The following is a 24755-nucleotide window of genomic DNA, read 5'->3' on the forward strand; positions in this document are numbered from 1 at the left end:
ATAGTAGAGTAGAGGCTGGCTTAGGAGATGGACACTAACTCTCCCGGCCCCCCTGACAAAGGGGGCGGGATCTATGCTTTGCTTTCATTGAACTCGCAAAATTTTTTAAATTCCATACACATGCTAGCCCCGAGACATAAAAATAACATTAATTTAATAGAAAAAGAACTCTGTGCTTTAAAAAACAAATTCCAAAACGATCAGATCATGTTAACAGAAGTTAATAACTTATCATCTAGGATTGAAAATATTAGTAGAAGAAAAGTTGAATACAAGGACACTGACTTCGGCCCATTCCTTATTATGATAGAGAGTGACAAAGGAAAAGCAGGAAATATCCATCCTATGGATATTGGGAAAGTATTTCATACAATGGGTACGACTGGAATTAAAGAAATTAGTAGAAAAGGCATGAATAGAATTGGAGTAATTTTTAACACCTCCAAACAGGCAAATATGGTACTAAATAGTACAGAAATCCTTGAGAAAGGATTTCTTGCTTATATACCTCAAAAAATGCTAACATCAAGGGGTATTATTAGAGATGTAAGTATAAATATTTCAATGGAAAACATAGTTAACGACAGTAAATTACAAAAAAACGTGAAAATTATATCGGCCAGAAGACTTAACAGAAGAGTTTTAGATAGCAGTGGGACCGTTACATACGTTCCAACAGGAACTGTACAACTACTCTTTGACGTAAGAACTCCCCCTAAAGAAATAATCATATATTCAAACTTGGTAACAGTAGATCCATACATCCCTCCTGTACAGCAATGCTTCAAATGCCTAAGATTTGGGCACTCACAAAGACAGTGCAGGGGAAAAGCAAGATGCCCGAAATGTTCCGATGAACATACAGTACAAAGCTGCACAGTTTCTGTACCAAAATGCCTATACTGCGATCTTGATCACCTTGCCACAAATAAAATTTGCAAAGAATTCGAAAGACAGAAAAAGATAAATGAAGTAATGGTCTTCCAAGATCTCACCTTTTTTGAAGCTGCCAAGCTGTTTCCCCCAATTAAGGAAAAGCCAGAGAATTCGAGAATGTTTCAGAGGAGAAGTAGGGATTTTCCTTCTTTACTATCCAGCTCACCCAGAGCATTTACTCAAGCACTTCAAAAATCCCCATCCTCCACTCCCCTTTTCCAGAGTCAAAGTCATGTGGTCCCAGTTAAAAGGAAAAATAAAGTATACTTCATCTAATTTACTAACCGTTGCACGTCATCCGCGTCATAGCCTGTGACGTCGCATGATACCAACACGAAATATTTAGGCGGTAGGTGTGTTCTTTTTTAGAATCACGTTACCGAATTCACTGGAATTACAGCCACTAGACATATTTTATTATATACGCGTAGAAATAATATTTGAAGATTTATATTAATGTTAACCTAAAGAAATACACAATAATATGTTTCATTTAATTTGTGTAAATGGATTATAAAGCGTTTTTATGAAGCACATTTACTCGAATCACACTGTAACTGTAATCGAACGAAGGTGACATTTTAGATCAAATTGGTAACATTTATTTGACAGTTGCGGTGATGACACTTCATATTTGTTTATATTCTTTAATATGAGTATTTGTTTTATTATATTTACTGTTTTTATTATTTACTTTACTATAAAAACATCCTCTACTATAAAAATATAAATTTCACCTAATTTTATCACGACTTGGAATAATCGAGGTATCTGACAACTTTTTTTAGTTGTTATTGTAGGCATATAAAAAGAAACCTACCGGCTTCATGCCAAGAGTTCGGAGCCGTTTTTTAATTATTAACAATGCAGTGCAAAAACGCTTGCACTGCAAATCTTAAAAGATTATAACTTAATTCTTGTTCTCTATTTCTTAAGTTTTTACTTATTTACATTGAATATTAATTTGTTTTGTTGTATAATCCACGTTTACAATAATTATGTGATCTATTTGATTTAAAATGAATTCAGTATTTTTTTATACTTTGGCAACTATGTCAACTTAGATCTCTGGCGTAGATAATGACGTGCAACGGTAAGTAAATTAGACGGACTGTAATTCTTAAAGACATTAGTTATGACAAAGAGGCGCATAAAGCTCTATTAAATGAGGATCTAAGCAGAAATTTACCTAGATTACCGATTTTAAACAAATTAAATGATTCACAAAAGTATACGGGATCACAAGGCCCAAGTTTTGCACTCTCATTAACAAGCAATCGTGTACATTCTCAGGATAGTGTATTTTCAAAAAACGTTGATTTAACCTCTGATAATAATATGGATTTTGCAGGTTTTGATGAGTCACATAATACATCTAATTTTAGTAAAAGTAGTGTTGACTGAATTTTCATTTATTTCTTACAGATAATATAATATATTATTTTTTATATTAAAAATAAAAAAAAAATAATAATAGTAACAAATTATATATATAGTTATGATATTTAATATTTTGCATTGGAATATTAATGGTTTCTTTAACAATAAGCAAGATCTAATGGTGTTTCTTAACGAATATGATGTTAATATCATTCTTCTAAATGAAACACATCTGAAATTTTCACAGCACTTGCATATTCCCAATTTTTACTGCTATAGGGATGATAGGATTGATGGACGGGGTGGAATAGCTGTACTTATTCATCAGTCTCTGGCAGCTGATAGGATAGACATTTCACATATTCACTTGCCTGAAAAATGGCAGGCTATCATTATCAAATTTGAAAAATTTTTTATTATAGGATCGTATAAGACACCAGATGTTCGTTTTCGTAAGGAGATCTTTAGAGAATTGGTTCAAATGTGTGATAAACCGTTTTTCTTCATAGGTGACTTGAATTGCCAACATTCTTTATGGGGTTCATCATCTAACAATCCGAACGGCAATCGTCTTGCAGATCTTTTGGAGGAGGATAACTTGTGTTTTCTCAATACGGGTGAGGCGACAAGAATCTCACCGCCTGACTCAAACAGTGTCCCTGACGTAGCTATAGCATCTCCAGGTTTGGCTGTGGACTGCCTCTGGGAAGTTTTTCCAGAGATAGGAGCAAGTGATCACTTTCCTTTTGTAGTGTTTTACGGGCAGGATAGAAATAGTCCCCAAGGAAATGACCCTCTTCAAGATCGCAGTATCTTTAATGTGAAAAAAGCCAATTGGGAACAATTCAACCAATATATTGAGTCTAACATTAACAACATCCCTAATGAGTCTTACACAGATTTTCAAAACCTAATATTAGACGCAGCAAACAGGTTCATCCCTAAGAAAAAGCGTGTTAGATTCCATAAACCACAATTACCTTGGTGGGATGAAGAGTGTTCAGTTTTAATTAAATCAAAGAGGGAGGCAGTCAAGAAGTTCAAACAGATACCTTCTTTAGAAAACTTCATTAATTTTAAAAAAATTAGGGCACATTGTAAAAAAGAACTTAAATCCAAAAAGAAAAAATCATTTGTTGTGTTTTGTTCCACAATTTCACCTGATACTCCAATATCAGTAATGTGGAGAAAAGTGAGAAGTTTCCATAAGGCTTTCACTAAAGCCTCAGTTAGAACTCCTAGTAATTCATCGTTAGGGGAGGAAATGCTTTGTTCATTGACTCCACCTGTATTTGAGGACATTGCGTCTCACCCAGTGAAATCTAATACTATCGAGTGTGAACTCTTCACTTTAAACGAACTTTCATTGGTTTTGGTTGAACGAAAGGATACTGTGCCGGGCCAGGATGGTATAACATTTTCTATGTTGCAACATCTTCCAAAGTCAGCAATCAAGTTCCTGTTAAAATTTTTCAATTTATGTTTAAAGGAGGGAATGCATATTCCCATTCAATGGAAATCACAAACAGTGTGTTTAATTCCCAAACCCAATAAAAATATAAATTGTCTTTCGGGCTGGAGACCAATCGTTTTATCATCGTGTGTTAGTAAACTTTTAGAGAACATGATAAAAATAAGGTTAGATTGGTATGTAGAACATTTTATGATCCTATCGCCTTTCTAGACTGGCTTTCGTAAAGGTAGAGGGGTGTCTGAAAACATAATTCATCTGGTCAATGAAATCTCAATGAATATCTCAAAAAGGAAACCAGCAGCTGCTGTTATGTTAGACATTTCTTCTGCATATGATAAAGTGTCAATCATCCAATTATTGGACGCTTTGGGAGATCTCAATTTGCCATGGTTACTTATTGAATTGGTTAAACATTTATTGACTAATCGTTTGGTGTCTGTTCGTGATCCTATTTCCTTAAATCTGCTAGGACCAAGAACTACCAATGTGGGCCTTCCTCAGGGTTCCCCTTTGAGTCCAGTACTATTTAATATTGTCATCAATATAATTTCATTTTGTGTGCCAGAGGATGTTCTAATTACTCAGTATGCAGACGATGTTGCCCTCTATTGCTCCGGCAACAGCTGGGTGGATGTTGTGGAAAAATTGAATGGTACAGTAGAAAGTATTTCTAATAAACTTCATGATATGGGAATGTGTGTGTCATCTAGCAAGAGTCAAGCAATTTTTTTTGATAGAAATAGGAATAATATTCCGAATTTACTAATATCAGTGAATAACACACGTTTAGATTGGAAACAAGAAGTTTCTCATTTGGGAGTTATTCTAGATAGTTCCCTTTCTTGGAGAAGTCAAATTGAAAAGATGGCATTGAGGGCTTCCAGTGGAGTCAATATTATTCGTTGTTTGTGTCGAACTTGGTGGGGAGCACATCCTGCAACTTTACTCACTCTATATAAGGCATACATTAGATCACATCTTGACTATGGATCCATTTTTCTGGGAGGTTGTGCACGTTCTCTACTTGCAAAATTGGATAAGGTTCAGTATAGAGCCCTTAGAGTGGTGGGGGGATTTATGAGGTCTTCTCCAGTTCATATAATTTTGTCAGAGTGTGGAGAAACACCGTTAGATCTCAGAAGAATATGGCTAGCATCTAAATTCATTTTAAAAGTAGTAGCCTATGACAACCCAATATATGCCTCAATTGAGCAATTTCACAATGTCTTTCTGGGTTACTTTAGTTTTTGGAGAAGAAAATATTTCCCACCAATACTGGCTGCTTTCCAGAATACTTTACATGAAATTCATGAGGTAGCACATAGCTCCTTATTTCCTTGTCACTCCTTTCCACTTAATATTCAGATTTCTCCTATGGCTTATGAAACTGTCAATATGGGCAAAGAAGCAAATAACCAAACCAAGTTTATGGAATGGTACCTCAATAACTGGTCGGAATATAAACTTATTTTCACAGATGGATCCAAAGATAAACAAGGTAATGTAGGTATTGGGATATACCTTAACGAGAGAACACAGTTAACAGCAAGATTACCCTCCGCTAATTCAATTTGCTCAGCAGAAGTATTTGCCATTAAAAAAGCATTAGAGTTAATCCAACAGAATAATTTTACAAAGTGCCTCATCTGTAGTGATTCTAAGAGTGCTCTAGAAAAAAACACAAGATCAAGCTACAAGGCGGCAATAGACTCACAAACTCTCCAACTAAAACAAAAACTATGTGAATTTGATGAACAACATAGAGAAATTAAATTTGCATGGATTCCAAGTCACACTGGAATTATTGGGAATGATAGAGCTGACCATCTTGCGAATCTTGGAAGAAAGCTGCCCATTAGTGAAGAACCAAAGGCCTCCTTTAAAGATTTTCAAATTAAATATAAAGAAAACCTATGGATCGGTTGGGAAAATCGATTCCAACAAATAGGACAGGCAAAAGGAATTACTTATTGCTCACAAGTTACAGTTCCATATAAAAAGGCATGGTTTACAAAATTTCCCAACCTGGGGAGAGGTATAATCACACAAATGTGTCGTATGAGAAGTGGACATTGTAGTGTTCCTGTACATTTATTTAGATTGAAGGTAGTGAATTCAAACCAGTGTTTATGTGGCAGTGTAGGAACTTTACAACATGTTTTATTGGAATGTACTAGGTTCCAAAGAGAGTCCCAGTTGCTTAGAAGGGAACTAGAAGGTGATCCGACATTAACTGATGTGTTGTTTAAAAATTTAAACTCAAAGACATTAATCGCAGTGCAAAAGTTTTTAACATCAACAATGACTCGTGTGTAGCTTGCTTAAAAACTTTATGACTTTATGCTTGCTTGCAATGCATGTGCTTTGTGCTTAGTGCGGTTTTGCGTGGTAGTACTAGAACTAGACCATTAATAGTAGAACTTTAGTTATGGAACTTATAAACAATTACAAAGTTTTTTTTTATCTCTTAATATTTCAGATTCAGGAGCTATGAGCTTAAGCCCAGATGTACCTCAGGTACGGCTCTTGAATATTCAAGTCTATATTCACGGATCCTGGCCGGATAGCCCTGGCAGCTAAGGCCATTCAAATGAAGAGAAGAAGAACATTATTGTATTGTGTGTGGCCTAAGTTTGGGCTGAAAACTAAAATGTATTACATTTTTACAAAATTTTGGAATATGTTTAATTACGTAGACCAATTTTAACAGTTATTTCCAATACAGATTTCAATCCTCTACAAATAGTTTCTAATGTCTTTTGATGTACAATAATTATTAGGGAAACTGGAATTCAACAGCTCAGAATTTTACATTGAGTTAATGCAAAATTTTGACGCATGTCAAAATTCTCAATGTGTTTTAATTGTATTAATTTTTTTTGAATCCTGAGAAATCTAATAAATATTTTTGAAAAATTTAAACTCAGAATGAAAGACTACATTATTACCGAGGAATGAAAGTCCCTTAAAACTTCTATAATGTTTATTTTAATAAGTTACAGGGCTGAAAATAAAAGAGAAGTGTGATATTTAATTTCAAATATTTCATTCAATAGAATATTCTTGTTTATTCTAAGGGGCTTTCCGCCCTCGGTAATAATGTAATCTTGCATCCTGCGTTTAAATTTTTCTAAAATACTTGGTTTTCTCAGGATTCGAAAAACATCATATATACGATTCAAATGACAGTAAACTCTCGTGACGTAATCTCACCCTTAATGTTCATTGGTTAGTCGATTTAGGCAACCGTAGTAATGTCTAAGAACCGTGGTTTCCACCAAGGTTCATAGATAGGGGTCACGGTTCTTAGACATTACTACGGTTGCCTAAATCGACTAACCAATGAACATTAAGGGTGAGATTACGTCACGAGAGTTTACTGTCATTTGAATCGTAATATGATTTTTTTCGAATCCTGAGAAAACCAAGTATTTTAGAAAAATTTAAACGCAGGATGCAAGATTACATTATTACCGAGGGCGGAAAGCCCCTTAGAATAAATAAAAAGTTTCTTTTGAATGAAATATTTGAAATTAAATATCACACTTCTCTTTTATTTTCAGCCCTGTAACTTATTAAAATAAACATTATAGAAGTTTTCAGTGACTTTCAGCCCTCGGTAATAATGTAGTCTTTCGTTCTGAGTTTAAAATTTTCAAAAATATTTATTAGTTTTCTCAGGATTCGAAAAAATGAATACAATTAAAACACATTGAGAATTTTGACATGCGTCAAAATTTTGCATTAACTCAATGTAAAATTCTGAACTGTTGAATTCCAGCTTCCCTAATAATTATTGTACATCAAAAGACATTAGAAACTATTTGTAGAGGATTGAAATCTGTATTTTAAATAACTGTTAAAATTGGTCTACGTAATTAAACATATTCCAAAATTTTGTAAAAATGTAATACATTTTAGTTTTCAGCCCAAACTTAGGCCACACACAATGCAATAATGTTCACATTTTTGAACTGTCAATATTTTTATTTTATCATCTATTGTTTAAAAACAATACAGTTGATAAGATACCCTCAGTTGCGGAGAAAGATTAATAATAAAGATTTTTTTATTCAGTCAATGGTGTGAGCACTGTCAGTTAAATAGTAACGTGTGGCCTTACTTTTACACGCATACCTATTGTGGCAAATGTATCATATTTTTCAAAATTTTGGAATGCATTTAAATCGTAGAACAATTTTAACTTTTGATTTTAATACAGATTTTAATTCTCTACAAGTATTCTCTCATGACTTTTGATGTAAAATAATTAGGGAAGCAGGAATTCAACAATAAATTCAGAATTTTACATTGAGTTTCCTACGGCCCTTTTTACGATTCACCACCCGGTATAAGATAAAATGTGTACTATTTGTTTAATTATTTCATAATAACACAAATAATACACATATATACACAATAACACACATTCAATGATCGAAAATAATTTAAAAATATGGGAATGTAAACTCTTGTGACGTAAAGTCAAAAATATAAGTCTGCCCACCACCGTCGGACAAGACAACCGTAATAAAGTCTAATAACTGTGGATAGGGGTTAGGTTATCTCATAACTATGTGGGCGTAAGCGAGAGGGAGGGGAATGCCTACGTCACTCGTACGACAAAGTCAAGTTTGACAGTTGTTTGTGGTTATATTTCCGTATATTTTTGTGGAATTTTCTTATAATATCGTTTATTTGTTTAATATTTGTTGAGTTTTTAAGCATATAAGGACAATATTACTATAATTACTTATTTGGGTCCTATACAAAGGCAGTAATGACTTGTGAAGTGTGTTTTCGTAACCGTGTAAAGTTAGTTTAAAAATTTATAATATTACACATAATAATATGTAGTTTTGTATGTTATAATAATAAAACATTTTTTAGATGAGTGGTGAACTCCAAAATTCCTGAACCAGATGGAAACAAAATACTCTGTGTCTAGGTACACGCTAACGTGTACGCAAATTAAAAAGTTAGGTACACGCGAAACGTCATCAAGTCAGTGACGTCACTATTTAGCGTGCACTGTTACTGGTTTTTTGTCCACACGCTGTCCACAACTTGAGAATATCGCCAGTGTCAGAGTGAGTTTAGAATTTGTCTAATCGTGTTGTGTTTACATTTTAATATTGATTAGTAAAGAGATTTCTTATTTTTTATTTATTTATTGTTTGTTTTTAAATTAATTATGGAGTGTGGAAAATTATTTAGTTCTTTTAATGAGTTTAACAACATTTCAAAACAGTATGAAAAAGATAAGAGACAAACATTCGTAGGGTAGCAGAAGAATTAAGATAAAATATACAGGGCGATTGATTAGTGTGATACAGCGCAGTAGATGCAATAAAAGTAACAAAAATTGTAGCAAACTTTGAACTTCAGATTATAAAATTAGTTAAGGCCCCGTCTCACCATCAAATAATTGACAGTTATTTGATCAAACTTGACAGTCAAACTTGACTAGTGACACAAACTATACATACTAACTGTCACTTTGTGTCACTAACTGTCAAGTTTGATCAAATAACTGTCAATTATTTGATGGTGAGACGGGGCCTTTAGAATGTTACAGGGCGTCCGATAACATAGTGACAGACCAAACTTGTGCTTTTTTTTAATGGAACACGCTATATTTTATTTTATGTTCGAAATCTTAACGCCCCCATCCCTCATCACAAAAATGTAAAGGTGTATTATGTTATACAGGGTATTTACAAAGTTATAACAAATTTTCTATGAAAATCGTAACAAGTTCACAGCATTGCACAAACCATACATACTCATAGACGTTTCACGACCATGTTAATCTTTCGGATCGAATTAACGCCATCTCTTGATTGGAATGGGAACTAAATTGACAAATGTTAGTTACGTGGGAATTTCTAATTATAAATTTTGCGGAATTTTTGATGAAATTTCGCAGGAAATTAAAACAACAGAAAGACGATTCAATGTTTTATTCAATTTTTTACTAAAAACTTAAAATGTTCTAATTTGTTTTCAAAATGCTAAACACTACTGCCATGTGTCACGTGAAAGCACTGATGTGTAATATTGAGTTGAATGAAAATTTTTGAAAGAATCTTGTAGGATGATTGTTTAGATAAATACCTTTGTAATCTTTTACAAACTTCCAAAAATATATAGGCCCGAAATGTTGATGACACATTTGTCTATTGGAATAAACTGTTTCAGGATCTATTATATTGTTTTTTTAAATGTGGAGAAACACAACACAACACGGGATGATCAATGTAAACTAAAAATTCTACTCATAAAAACGGAGAGGAGGTTAATACAATTAATTGATTAAAATTGTGATTAAATCTAATTAAAAACGTAACACCACTATAATAAAATAATTAGGCCACAAACTGTAAAATAAAAAGTAAATAACAAATTAATTTAATTGTCAACTGTCAGTTGTCAAATATGACAAGAGAATTGACTGACAGCGACATCTCTGGATTGGAATGGTAACTAATTTGCTGTCTTGACCTTGACAATTTACGTGAAACGTCTATGAGTATGTATGGTTTGTGCAGCATTGGTTTATAAACTGGTGTAATTAACTTACGTATAAAAATTATTTTAACAGTATTTTGTACATGTCATGTCAACTAAATATTTATTTTGCTAACCTGAATATATACTTTTATACTATACACATTGATTTATTACAATTAAGTTTGAAACATCTGAATAGTTCTGCTTCCCTTTCCCTTCCCTTAATAACAAATATTTTTCTATCAAACAAACACTAAACATATCAAAATAGCGTGTACCAAAATATACACTCACTGCGCACGCTAAATAATGACGTCACTGGCTTGAAGTTTAAATTCGCGTGTACCTAACATTTTTATTTGCGTACACGTTAGCGTGTACTTAGACACAGCGAACAAAATAATGTTTTTGGACATTTCCCAAATACCTTAACATTATCAAACAATAATGGATAATAAAATGTTACAAGATAAATGGGCCTCTAAACATAAGAAAATAGGTAGCAAACATTTCCTCGTGTCTGAATATGTTAATATTAGGTTACGTTTTTTTTTTATATTTTAACCTAATAATAAATTATTTATATTACTCGTTCCTTTGTTGTTGCATACCACCAAAAATGATAAAAGTGCTGCACATTCCACGAAAAACATAATAAGTAAGTACCTACATATTAGTATTTTTGATTTTAAACTTTTTCTTCTATTTTTTTGGATTTTTGTGCTAATTAAATTGTATTCTCCATTTAAAACACACATAATAAGTGTTAAATGAATTCTAGTTTTTTGTTAGCAGACTATTGATTTTTAAGGGAAAAATTAATATAATTACCAATATAAGAACCACTTAATATACCTATACCCAAGAAAATCTCAAAATATATTGCAAAACCTAAGTTTTTGAACCTTTTATTAGCATTGACTCTTATGACAATTTTAAAATTGTCGTACGGATGACGTATTCCCGCCTTTAAAAAGCCAGCCTTTGATTGGTCTACAGTTATGAGACAACCTACGCCCTAACCTATTAACCTTGAGTTTCCACAAGGTTTCCACTCCTTCTTATTGGCGAGGAACCGCAAAGTGGGCGACGCCTGGTGGCGAAATTGAAAAGCATCAACTCAAGGAAAACATTGACTTTGCCAATTAACTTGTGTACATATTTGCGGTCAGTTTATGTTGTAATTAAAAATAATTTCGACTTAAAAAAACTATTGCAGTGTTCCTCAGTATTCATTCCTATTATACTCTACGTAATGACCTAAATTAACCAATACCAAATCACACATTTTGTTAATTTAACGTTTGTATTAAACGTAGTATTTTTTAATGTTTAAGCGACTGCAAAATTAAATAAATGAATAAAATGTAGTATATATTCTGTACATAGAATGTACAGTTATGAAAAATATCCCGACCACTTCGTAATTTCCAGAACACAATTATTATAAAATAAATTCACCTACTTAGTTTCCAAGTTTCCAGTTTTTATTTAATTAAAAATTGTTATCTGTCGGTGTAAAATAAACTGTAGTGCACCTATTAATTAAATGAAAAACAAAATTAGAAATCCTAAGATAGATTAATAATTTTTAGAACGCTGTGTGATTATCGGGGGCCAGATTTTTTATGAAAAAAAGGTAAAAACAAATCAGTAGTTAGCATCAAATTTTAATGAATGCATACAGATTAAACATAATTTTGAGTCGTCCTTAACTTATAAGATGTCTTAAGTTGCAAAACTTAGTGGTTACTTTGGCAAAACACTCCTGTAAATGATTCTAATTTAACGTTTTAGAACTGTGAATTAAAATGACAAAATGAATTGTTTTCCTAGCGTTGTCGTCCATCTTTGAAATTTTGAGCGCCCTCTGTTGGAATTTAATTTTGCGAGGAACCGCAAAGTGGGCGACGCCTGGTGGCGTATTTGAAAAGCATCAACTCAAGGAAAACAGACTTTGCCATTAATTTGTGTACATATTTGCGGTCAGTTTATGTTGTAATTAACAATAATTTCGACTTAAAAAACTATTGCAGTGTTCCTCAGTATTCATTCCTATTATACTCTACGTAATGACCTAAATTAACCAATGCCAAATCACACATTTTGTTAATTTAACGTTTGTATTAAAGGTAGTATTTTTTAATGTTTAAGCGACTTCAAAATTAAATAAATAAATAAAATGTAGTATATATTCTGTACATAGAATGTACATTGTTATGCAAAATATCCCGATCACCTCGTAATTTCCAGAACACAATTATTATAAAATAAATTCACCTACTTAGTTTCCAGTTTTTATTTAATTAAAAATTGTTATCTGTTGGTGTAAAATAAAGTGTAGTGCACCTATTAATTAAATTAAAAACAAAATTAGAGATCCTAAGATAGATTAGTAATTTTTAGAACGCTGTGTGATTATCTAGGGGCCAGATTTTTTTATGAAAAAAAGGTAAAAACAAATCAGTAGTTAGCATCAAATTTTAATGAATGCATAGAGATTAAACATAATTTTGAATCGTCTACTTATAAGATGTCTTAGTTGCAAAACTAAGGGCCGGTACTTTATGCCTCGATTAACAGCCCGTTAGTTAAGGACCTCTTTAGGGTCTCTTGCCTTGTAATAAATGCAATTATAATTATTATTATACTTATTTTAATTATTATAATACATGTAATACTGTAATTGCATTTATTACAACGCAAGAGACCCTAAAGAGGTCCCGATTAAACCTCCGTTAACTAACGGGCTGTTAATCGAGGCATAAAGTACCGGCCCTTAGTGGTTACTTTGGCAAAACACTCCTGTAAATGATTTTAATTTAACGTTTTAGAACTGTGAATTCAAATGACAAAATGAATTGTTTTCCTAGAGTTCACAAACCATACATACTCATAGACGTTTCACGTAAATTGTCAAGGTCAAGACAGCAAATTAGTTACCATTCCAATCCAGAGATGTCGCTGTCAGTCAATTCTCTTGTCATATTTGACAACTGACAGTTGACAATTAAATTAATTTGTTATTTACTTTTTATTTTACAGTTTGTGGCCTAATTATTTTATTATAGTGGTGTTACGTTTTTAATTAGATTTAATCACAATTTTAATCAATTAATTGTATTAACCTCCTCTCCGTTTTTATGAGTAGAATTTTTAGTTTACATTGATCATCCCGTGTTGTGTTGTGTTTCTCCACATTTAAAAAAACAATATAATAGATCCTGAAACAGTTTATTCCAATAGACAAATGTGTCATCAACATTTCGGGCCTATATATTTTTGGAAGTTTGTAAAAGATTACAAAGGTATTTATCTAAACAATCATCCTACAAGATTCTTTCAAAAATTTTCATTCAACTCAATATTACACATCAGTGCTTTCACGTGACACATGGCAGTAGTGTTTAGCATTTTGAAAACAAATTAGAACATTTTAAGTTTTTAGTAAAAAATTGAATAAAACATTGAATCGTCTTTCTGTTGTTTTAATTTCCTGCGAAATTTCATCAAAAATTCCGCAAAATTTATAATTAGAAATTCCCACGTAACTAACATTTGTCAATTTAGTTCCCATTCCAATCAAGAGATGGCGTTAATTCGATCCGAAAGATTAACATGGTCGTGAAACGTCTATGAGTATGTATGGTTTGTGCTAGAGTTGTCCATCTTTGAAATTTTGAGCGCCCTCTGTTGGAATTTAATTTTGCGAATAGAGAAATAAAAACAAGAATGACATGACACTGATGACAGTGACTCAGTGACAAGCAGTGTTCTCAGACCTCCTGAAATTTCAGGAGACCTACTGATGGCGACCCTCGCCTACTGATCTACTGATGGCGTCCTTAAACCTCCTGATGAAGTGATGAAATTCTGAAAATCATCTTGTTCCAACTCGATACAAAACCGTTCTTGAATGATTACGAGGATGCGCAGTAACGAAAAATGTGTTACTGCGCAGCATTATTCGTTATTGCGCATGCGCGTAACGATTCAAGACCGGTTTTGTATGGAGTTTGAATTTTTCAGAATTTTATCCTATTTCATTTTTTTTTATTTTTATGCTTTAGCCGCCATCTAGCATTGCCACAGCCGTCCCTTACAGATTTTATAGAGTTGCATGCCTACCTATAAACGTAAAATACTCCACCAACTGATTTTTCGTGGCGACATCTAGTTGCCCATCTATAAACGTAAAGACTGAAACTGCAGAATTCTACCAATTTTTGAGGCAAGCGAGTCTCCTGAAATCTCCTGATCGTTCGTGGCGACACCTCCTGATACTCAAGAAAGTCATCTGGGAACACTGGTGACAAGTGACAATACAATCATGATGGATGGACGATAGACTTGAAAATTGATGTCAAAACAAACAATTTTTTAATGAGAATTATAGAAACAATATGCGTTGAAATTGGTTGAAATACAACTCCCGTAATTTTTAGATTGGTACAAAGTGAGTACTAAGGCATACATTATATATTTTTTAATTTCACTGTAAATTTAAGGTGCCGTTCATCGATATTATTACCTTAATTTTTATTTCAATTTAATATGGAATGTAATAAAGATAAAGACTCTAGAAACCAAGAAATATTAACACTTATTAAAGATGAACAAGATTCTCTAATTAAATACAACAATATAGAAGTTAAATCTGAACTAGAAGATGCAGTATTTAATATGGAATGTAATGAAGATATTCAAGACTCTAGAAACCAAGAAATACTAACACTTAAAGATGAAAGAGATTATATAATTAAATATAACAATGTAGAAGTTAAATCTGAACTAGATAAAAGCAGTTATGAACAGGAATCTGTATTAGATGAATATTGTTCAGAGCATATTAAAATAGAAAACCATGTATCTAATGAAACAACAGTTGAAATAAAAGAAGAACTGGAGGAGTATAGCATTGGTAAGAAACTGGTAATTTTTGGTAAAATTTGTAATTTATTTTCTTCATTTTTATTTTTAAGTATCTTACATCATGAATGTGATATTTCAGTAAAGTATTAACACATTGTGTGCCTCGTCGCTCATATAAGAGACACACATGTTCTGCCGGGGTCCGCGTCACTCATTTTTGATATACACGTATGACTGACTTTCATTGCCGTGGCCCTGAGAGTATTATCCCGATTAAGGCGTGGCATGCAATGTGTTAAATAAGACTAGGCTTATCTATATGGATTAAACTGATCTTGGAACATTAGATAATATATTTCTCTTTGTGTAAGGGAGAACCCTAGTACTTTTTGCTTTTGTTTTTATTAAAGAAAAAGGTTCTTGGATACAAGGAAGAAAGATATTGCATTTGGGGTCTTCTTCCTCTTATATTCTTATATTACATTCAATAATTTTGTTGTGTATTTAAATACAGTAAACCCTCTATAAAATGTACCTCTATTTTACGGACTTTGCATATAAAAGGCAAAAAATCCGGCCAAATGTAAAAAAAATTAACCTTCTAACCATTATTTTTTAAATATGGCTTAAAATATCTAATAATTTATAATTAGGATAATTGAGTGTTAGAATTAATTTCATTTTTTTTTAATATTTATTTGTAGTTTGATCTCCAGCAGATGAGAAAGAAGGTAGGCCATCTCTAGACAGTCATAACGGTTTAGGTGTAAAAAATTGAAAGAGGTGCTTTTTGAATAGAGTAACAAAAGAGATTATTTTATTGCCAAGATGAAAACAAAAACTTAACAAATCATAAAAAGAAGAAAGTAAAACAATACAAAAATAGAAATATGTATAATTAAAAGTTGATGGAATTCATGGAAGCTGTTTTTTGGTGTAATACATAAATTAAGATTGCACTTCATGCAATACACCCGAGTATCAGACTTCGTACAATATTTATATCTTCTCTTTCCGGTTTTGCTATGCACCCCTGGATCATGATCTATCTATACCATCATATAGCACATCATCTGGCGAACGAAGCGAGTTTGGTCCAGCTCTAGACATATTGGATTTGGGTGTCTTCCCACAGCACTGACTAGTGCGTGTTTGCAGAGACCCGCAGCTATTTGCTTGAGAAAGAGTGACAAATTTATATAATGTAGAAGAATCTAAATCTGAAAATATAAAAATAAGAATAAATGAAGACCGGAAAAAAACAATTGAAATTAGAATTAGTCAGAATTGATAATGCTGCAGAAAAAGTTTTGAAAGTAGTTAGGGTTGGGAAGTCCAATCCAAAGAAGCCTCGTCCAATGAAGATAATTTGTGATGATAAAAACACAGTGCACAGTGTCTTAAAATCCAAACATGTGTTACGTAGAATAATACAGCTTATAGAATGACTCAAGACCAAACTAAATTATAACAAGACCAGTAAAAAACGCACAGGAAGAGCTTATAAAAAATTAGAACAAGATCATGATAATAGCTATACTATTCGCTATATTAATGGATGCCCCACAGTTGTCAAACGTACTGCTATAAAAACATAAATTGACTCCATTACAGTTACAAGGGCGGATCCAGGGAGGGGGCCATGGCCTCCTCCGTGAATAAAAAAAAATGAATTTAAATATTTGCAGTTCAAATGTTGTTAGTTTCAAACGCATATATATGTAAAAAACGGGATAAATATATCTTCTGAACTAGAATTCAACAAAAGCAGTAACAGAAGCTTCAAGAATGACATAGGATGTTGTGTAAATCAAAATGTTGATAGTGTTACAAAGTGCCAATGGTTAAACCACTTTGGCAGCCAATATTTCTCTAAATTTGAGATACATACACAATAACAACATTCGTGAAGATTTGTCAAAGTCCATTGACGCTTATGAGAACATAAAAATAATTAGTAAAAATCATGAAAGAGGGGAAGAACAAGGCCTGACAGGAGAAGCATAGGGAAAAATAGTATTAAACTTGTTGAAAGAACTGCACTTTGATCTGAAGAAATGTGTAGGAATCGGTATTGACTTTAATAATACTTAAATAACGATAAGTTTTGAATGACTTTATGGCAATCAAAAGTTGTGAAAAGTGCCTTAAAACTAACCATTGTAACCCTAATCTTTAAAAATTACCCCTCCCAAAAAAAAGTTCATGTCCCTCCCCGAAAATCGGTCCTGGATCCGACAGTTAGGATCAAGATGTTGGTGGGCTGCGAACTAAATTGATTGAACTTAATAATGTGATTTCATGTTCTGTTTATGATATAGTTGTTCTTACTGAAAGCTGGCTCACATCTGATATATAATATGATGAAGAAATATGCATTCCACAGTTTAATGTTTTTAGAGCAGATAGAAACTTATTAACCAGTAGTAAAACTAGCGGTGGAGGTGTTTTGATAGCTGTGAGGTCCCATATTTAAGCTAGTATTGTGAAACCTTCAATAGATCACATTGAACAGCTATTCCTTATCTGCAAGCATGGTTCAGAACAATTTATCGTAGCAGAAGTATATATTCCACCTGGTTCTTCAGCAGTCATATATGAAGATTTTTGTGCATCTTTCGAGGAAGTTTGTGGTGTTTATTCACAGTGCATGAAATATATAGTAGGTGATTTTAATTTACCAGATGCTGTATGGTCCATCGATGATGACACTATACAGGTGTCCTGTCCAGTAAGCAATAATGCCTTGATTCTTGCCCAGTGTTTTGCTTATTTTAACATATCGATGGTGAAAGTTCCCAATTTTCTATGTCAATTTTTGGCCATTTTGTTTTGTTACCCTAAATTAAAAGGAAATATGTATTTTTACTGTTTACAAGCTCCTATGTCGTATTTTCATATATGGTCATAGAAGCCAATTAACCTTCGGCTTATAACGTTATGTCTCTTGCACCAACTGATTCAAATTTTCGAGGATTAAGCCCCACTAATACTTTTTTTAATGCCCCCTTAAAATTGTTACAGGTAATAAAAAAAATTATAAATTTTATATATTTGTATAGAGAATAAGGTACTCAATTATATTATTACAATTATTTGTCACCTACAGCTAAATTTCAATTTTTTTAATTTTAGAAAAAGTCAGTTTGTTAGACCAACGTTATCCAAAATCTTAAATATTTTATAATTTACGTTATAAGTGGAAGGTTAAAGATTCATTGGGTTAGTGCCATATAATACTTTTGGACTTGATCTGCAGTCTCCATATTTTATATTGCTTGTCTCTTGCGGTCCAGAGCATCGCAATCGTACAATATATGTCTGACTGTCTCAGTCTCTCTATTGCATAGTCTACAACTGAGATATCCATTGTATACCTATACATAGTCCTTTCGTGTGTAAATTGGTGTGCCTCTCATTGCACCTGTTAAGCTGAGACAGACAAGCCTTTGTAGTTTGTCCAACTTCTCTATTCGCGGTGTGCAAGTACTTGGAAGGGAAACGAGAAACGACCGTGCGCGAGTCGCGGAGAAATATTGCAACTATCTTAAATAATTCATATTGTCAATTGAAATTGTCAAATTGACGTATATTTCATACCTTCTGTCATTGAAGCAGAAAAATTATATATTGCTCCACAAAATTGATATGATATGCAATTATTACATAAAGGTAAATTTAATTAATTGTATTTTGCTTGCAGTACTGCATTTTAATAACTAATTTTATTTACTACATACAATTGTTTACGTTTGCATAACATAACCTGCATCTTATTTTTTCTTCTTATTATTTTTTTGGACTATGGCCTTGACAATTATCCAGCAACCAGGACTAATATAATTGGCCAATATAATTAAAAGTGCGAAAAAAAGTACAGAGCGTAGAAATAGAGGTCGCTTTGCCGAACTTGCACGGTCCCAATAGCATTTTTGTGCTGCACCTTTGACCACCAGACCAATGCTGCATACATTATTGTGGGCTTTACTTTACCATCATGTTGTATATCCAATATGTCAGTCCGGTTTGCATATTTACATGCTCCTATACTACGGCACCAGAGTGCTGAAATTGGTTAGCATTTGATATACACTATTACGCTACAAACCCTCATTGATTTCGGCACCTAATAAATTATAAGAATTAACAGAAATGTCTTTTTTTTTCTGAATTAGCCAGACTTGTTTGTGATTGATTACAGATTCAAAGTCATAAATGTCTTATTTCATAACATAAGTTCTGCAATATTATTTTTATAAATATATAGGTACATTTTGTTGCTTAACTTTTATTTTCTTTTTTATAGAAATGTCGAAATTTTTAATAGAAATATCTAAACTGCAATAAACCTAGCATATTTAAGAATGTGTTATTTGACCCTAACCCGAGAGACAAATAAAACAAAAATTATAAAAAACGCCAATGAATAAAAAACAAATAAATATTTTTTATTTATTTATAAGTACATATAATTACTCGTATACAGTGCGTCCATAAACTATCACATAAATTCACTATTAGCTAAATAAACAACATTATTATTATAAATTACCTAAACAGGTCGATTTTTGATTTTAATTTATAATTTTTTGGCATAAGTATATATTATACTAGTAACGTCATCCATCTGGACGTGATGACGTAATCAAAAATTTTTAAATAAGAGTAGGGATCGTTTGATAGCTCATTTGAAAGGCAATTCAATTCTCTAATCATTAATATAAACATTAACATAATTATTTATACAGTGTGTCCAAAATTTTTTTATATTAAATTAATTGACACAAAAAAGACGAATGCGCGTAATTTATTTAATTCAAAATACATTTTACTGCTGTCATAAAACAGAAATAAATTTTTTATTTGACAAACAAACATTGCGTTTCGCTTAAATTAAATGTTCAAACTGTCAAGAGGCAGGTGAGCTATCACACAGTATCCCTATTCTTATTGAAAAAATCATCGATTACGTCATCACGTCCAGACAAATGACGTTACTAGTATAATATATATGTGCCAAAAAATCATAAATTAAAATAAAAAATCGGCCTCTTTCGAAAATTTCTAATAATGTTGTTTATTTAGCTAATAATGAATTTATGCGATACTTTATGGACGCACTGTATATGAGTAATTATATCTGTACTTATAAATAAATAAAAATAAAAAAATATTTTTGTTTTTTATTCATTGGCGTTTTTTATTATTTTTGTTTTATTTATTTCTCGGGTTAGGGTCAAAGAGCACATTCTTAAATAAGCTAGGTTTATTGCAGTTTCGACATTTCTATTCCTGTTTTTCAAGCAATAAATTGAAATATACAATACTTACAATAATATTAATTGCAATAGAAACTTAGGCGCCATAATTTAATAGATGTCTTATAATTTAATAGGCGCCTAAATCAATGAGGGTTTGTAGCGTAATAGTGTATTTCAAAGGCTAACCGATTTCAGCACTCTGGTGCCGTAGTATAGGAGCATCTGTAAATAGGCGTCCTGTTTAAGTTCCCATGTTCTGCCATGTGTGCCACCATGTGTTTAAGTCACCATTAAAGTGACCATCGCTCTTTTGGTTATTCGTTCTAGGCGTTGATTTCAGGTAAACCTTGAGTATATTATGACTTCGTGGTATTTTACCTCCCTCTCCACCTTTAGGGAAATCCCCATGAGATTCACGGGTCCTATTCCCCCTAATTTCTCCTTCTGGTGAAGGTGATTATTTTGGATTTGTTAGGGCTTAGGAGAATCCTACCTCACTTGTCCATTTTCATACTACTTTCAGGGCCTGTTGCATATTATCCCTGACCGTTGTATTGAACTTGCCCTGTGCCAAAATGACGAAATCATCTGCATAGCCCAGGCCATTGTATCTTTACCTCTTAAGTGTTCCAATCAGTCCCTCCATAACCAGATTCCATACTAAAGGAGATGTCATTTTACAATGTCTTAACACTGGCTGGGCAATAAAAAAGGTATTTATGTACCACTATTTAGTACACTACGCTTTTTTAACGATTCTTAACAATTCTACGTATCAATTTATATCTACTGCAATTTATTAGATAAATAAATATCATTTTATACTGATAACACTGGCTTGGCATTAAAAAAGGTATGGATGTAAAAGAAAAAGAAATGTAGAAGATTTTACCGCTATTTAGATATTTATATGCTTTTAAACAAATCCCATCCTGCTTGAAAAATTGAAAGATTAAAATTTAATGGTCGCTCATGTCAGAGTCGAGCGTGTACAAAATTACCAGTAAGACTCGCTCGTGCCAGAGTCAAGCGCGTACTTTATGGGGTTAATAAAATATTATCAAAATAAAACTTTGTTGGGACCATTTTTCTGGTAACACCTTCGTGGCTTTTAAAAATTTGCAAGCGAAACGAATGCCGGAACAACAACCGGTTGAGTGTTTATGATGATCTCTAAACGAACTGAAATATAAGACGGTTTTTTTGTCGTTTTGCAACGAAATGATTATTTATTTCTATTAGTTTTACCCCTTACTGAGTATGGGAACCATTTTTCAATATAATTTTTCCGCGCTGGACAGGCAAGAGGTGAAATGCAATTTATAGATTTCCCTCGGCCTTCTTTGCTCCGGCATTTGTTTGGCTTGCAAATTTTTAGAAGCCACGAACTTGTTACCAGAAAAATGGTCCTAATAAAGTTTTATTTTGATATTATTTTATATTTTATTAAAGTAAAACTTTCGCTTGATTTTAGCAGATGTCGCTACGACACCCATTCCACGTTATTTCGTTGCGATTCGATACTAACAGCTCGATATGCTTTAGTTGGTTCAGAAAAAGTCATATACACATTATCTGATGATAATAGGTCTGGATCCCGCATATGAAAAAAAAGTTTATTAATAACAAGCTGAAAATTTGTTAATAGCTTTAGGGTGTCTAATCGGACAAACTTTGATATATGGGAAAACTGGAACAGGGGAAGTTTTAATTGGCGTTTTCGGGGTCTGACCGTTCCAAATTTTTAACCTGTTCCACAACTAAAACTTACCCTGTTCCAGTGTTCCCATATACCAAAGTTTGTCCTACTAGACACCCTTAAGCTATTAACAAATTTTCAGCTTGCCATTAATCAACTTTTTTTTCATACGGGGATCCAGACCTATAACCTAAGAACGTTTGAAACCGGTTAGAATGTTTGTGACACTCTCTGAACGAACTGATATATCAGACGACTTTTGGTGTCGTTTTGCAACGAAATAATTATTTATATTTATTTTAGTTTATATTATGATTATTATACCCTCTTACTTTAGACTAATAAAATTATATATTTTCTGTATTTTTAAAAATCTTGTTAGACTATAATTCTCAATAAAATAATGTTTTTTTTCAAAAACAATATTGCAGACTTTGTATCTAATTAATTCAATGCCAGTCCTATATTATGTATGTATGTTTATTACAAATTATTTGATTATTTTCTCTAAAGTTTAATATATTTTCGATTATAATTTTAGATGTGAACATTTTGTTGCAGCTTTTCTATTAGTCAATTTCTTTTTTATTTTTGTCTAGCATATATTTTGCTTTTAGTAAAAAACAATTTCTTATAATTTGATTTTTATTTTAGGTGCTCAACACGAAGTTACAATTACCAAACCATTCAATTCTCCCAAAATATATTCGAACACTTATGCTGGTGAAAGACCATCTGAATATGATATTGCTAGTAAACAGTTTAGTTACATAGGTGCTTTAGATGATCATAAGAGTGTTTACACTGGTGAACAACCTTATATATGTGAAATCTGTAGTAAGCAGTTTATTACAAGAACTGAATTAAATGCTCATATCAGAAAAATTCACAATGGTGAAGGTCGTTATAAGTGCGAAATTTGTAGTAAGCACTTAACTACGAGAGGTAGTTTAAATATTCATAGGAGAATTCACTCTGGTGAAACACCTTATAAATGTGAAATTTGTAGTAAGCAATTTAGTCAACAACAGAGTTTAAGTTACCATTTGATAGTTCACACTGGTGAAAGACCTTATAAATGTGAATTTTGTAGTAAGCAGTTTATTAAAAGAAATCGATTAAATCATCATATGAGAGTTCACACTGGTGAAAGTCTTTATAAATGTGAAATTTGTAGTAAGGACTTCATTTCAGTAAATGGTTTAAATTATCATAAAAAAGTTCACAGTGGTGAAAAACCTTATAAATGTAAAATTTGCTCTAAAGAGTTTTTTCACAAATATGCTCTGGATAAACATATGGCAGTACATACTGGTGAAAAAACGTATACATGTGCAATTTGTAGTATGCTGTTTAGTCAACTAGAGAGTTTAAAAGATCATATGATGGTTCATACTGGTGAAAGTCCTTATAAATGTGAAATTTGTAATAAGCACTTGATTTCACTAAATGGTTTAAATTATCATAAAAAAGTCCACAGTGGTGAAAAACCTTATAAATGTAAAATTTGCTCCAAGGAGTTTTCTCACAAATATTCTGTGGATAAACATATGGTAGTTCATACTGGTGAAAAACCTTTTCAATGTGAAGTTTGTGGTAAGAAGTTAAGTTCAAAACATAGTTTAACTGATCATATGCTTATTCATACTTCTTGTGAAAAACCTTATGAATGTGAAATTTGTAGTAAGCAATTTACCAAACCAAGTAATTTAAAGAGTCATATGAGAATTCACACTGGTGAAAAACCTTATAAATGTGAAATTTGTAGTAAGCAGTTCAGTCAGCTATGTAGTTTAAATTATCATATGGCACTTCACACTGGAGAAAAACAATATCAATGTTCAGTTTGTAGTAAGCAGTTTGTTCACTTAAGTAATTTCAATACTCATAAAAGATTGCACACTGGTGAAAAACCTTATAAATGTGAAATTTGTAGTAAGCAATTTAGTCAAAAAGGTAATTTAAATAATCACATTCGAGTTCACACCGAAAAAATTCTTTAGTTGTGAAGTTTGTGGGTAATTAAATAATCACATCAGAATAATTCACAATGTTGAAAGTTCTTATAACTGTGAAATTTGTAGTAAGCAGTTTACTGCAAAAGGTAGTGTAAATATTCATATGAGAATTCACACTGGTAAATCTCCTTATAAATGTGACACAAATTGGCGCCCAACGTGGGCGCCAAAGTCAAGCGATAAACTACTCCAGACAATAGGGAACTTGCACATAAAAATGTTTTTGCATAAAATTGTTAATTAATGTTTAAAAATGTTATATTCAAAATATTACATCTTAACAATAATTACTAGTGTACGTACAACAACTGATAATAGTCCCGCGCCCAAAATTTCCGTTTCAAACAACTTCAAAAGCGCGAGCTGGGGTCTGACGTCACCAACCACAGTGTTCTCGTTCGCCCGTTCGTTGAGCTATTGCATTGAATGCATTTTGCCATTGCTAGTTGTGCGTGTCGAATAACTGTCTTGTTTGCTCGGTGTTTATATTATTGTATTTAGTGTATAATATACTTTATCAAAATTGAAAACAAATCTGCGCAATATAAGAACTATATGGTGCCGGAATGCCAAAGCGCAACTGTCGAACATCCAACAAATAT

The 24755-nt window shown here is 32.3% G+C and overlaps 2 protein-coding genes across 3 annotated transcripts; both read left to right on the forward strand.

Annotated features, from left to right (window-relative positions):
- Positions 1-120: 120 nt before the first annotated feature.
- Positions 121-1212, forward strand: LOC126886125 (uncharacterized). Its single transcript, XM_050652969.1, has one exon. The coding sequence runs from the start codon at positions 121-123 to the stop codon at positions 1210-1212; it is 1092 nt and encodes a 363-aa protein (XP_050508926.1).
- A 13406-nt stretch (positions 1213-14618) lies between these two features.
- Positions 14619-24325, forward strand: LOC114340849 (gastrula zinc finger protein XlCGF57.1-like). 2 transcript variants are annotated; one of them, XM_028291627.2, is made up of 3 exons: positions 14619-14759; positions 14812-15224; positions 22790-24325. In XM_028291627.2, exons 2-3 carry the CDS (start codon positions 14858-14860, stop codon positions 24136-24138), a joined length of 1716 nt encoding a protein of 571 aa, XP_028147428.1. In that variant the 5' UTR covers positions 14619-14759; positions 14812-14857; the 3' UTR covers positions 24139-24325. The 2 variants fall into 2 exon arrangements, with proteins under 2 accessions (XP_028147428.1, XP_028147427.1); XM_028291626.2 differs by having other exon boundaries at positions 14619-15224.
- Positions 24326-24755: the final 430 nt, after the last annotated feature.

The sequence above is a fragment of the Diabrotica virgifera genome, chromosome 6 (assembly GCF_917563875.1).
Source record: "Diabrotica virgifera virgifera chromosome 6, PGI_DIABVI_V3a".
NCBI lineage: Eukaryota > Metazoa > Arthropoda > Insecta > Coleoptera > Chrysomelidae > Diabrotica > Diabrotica virgifera.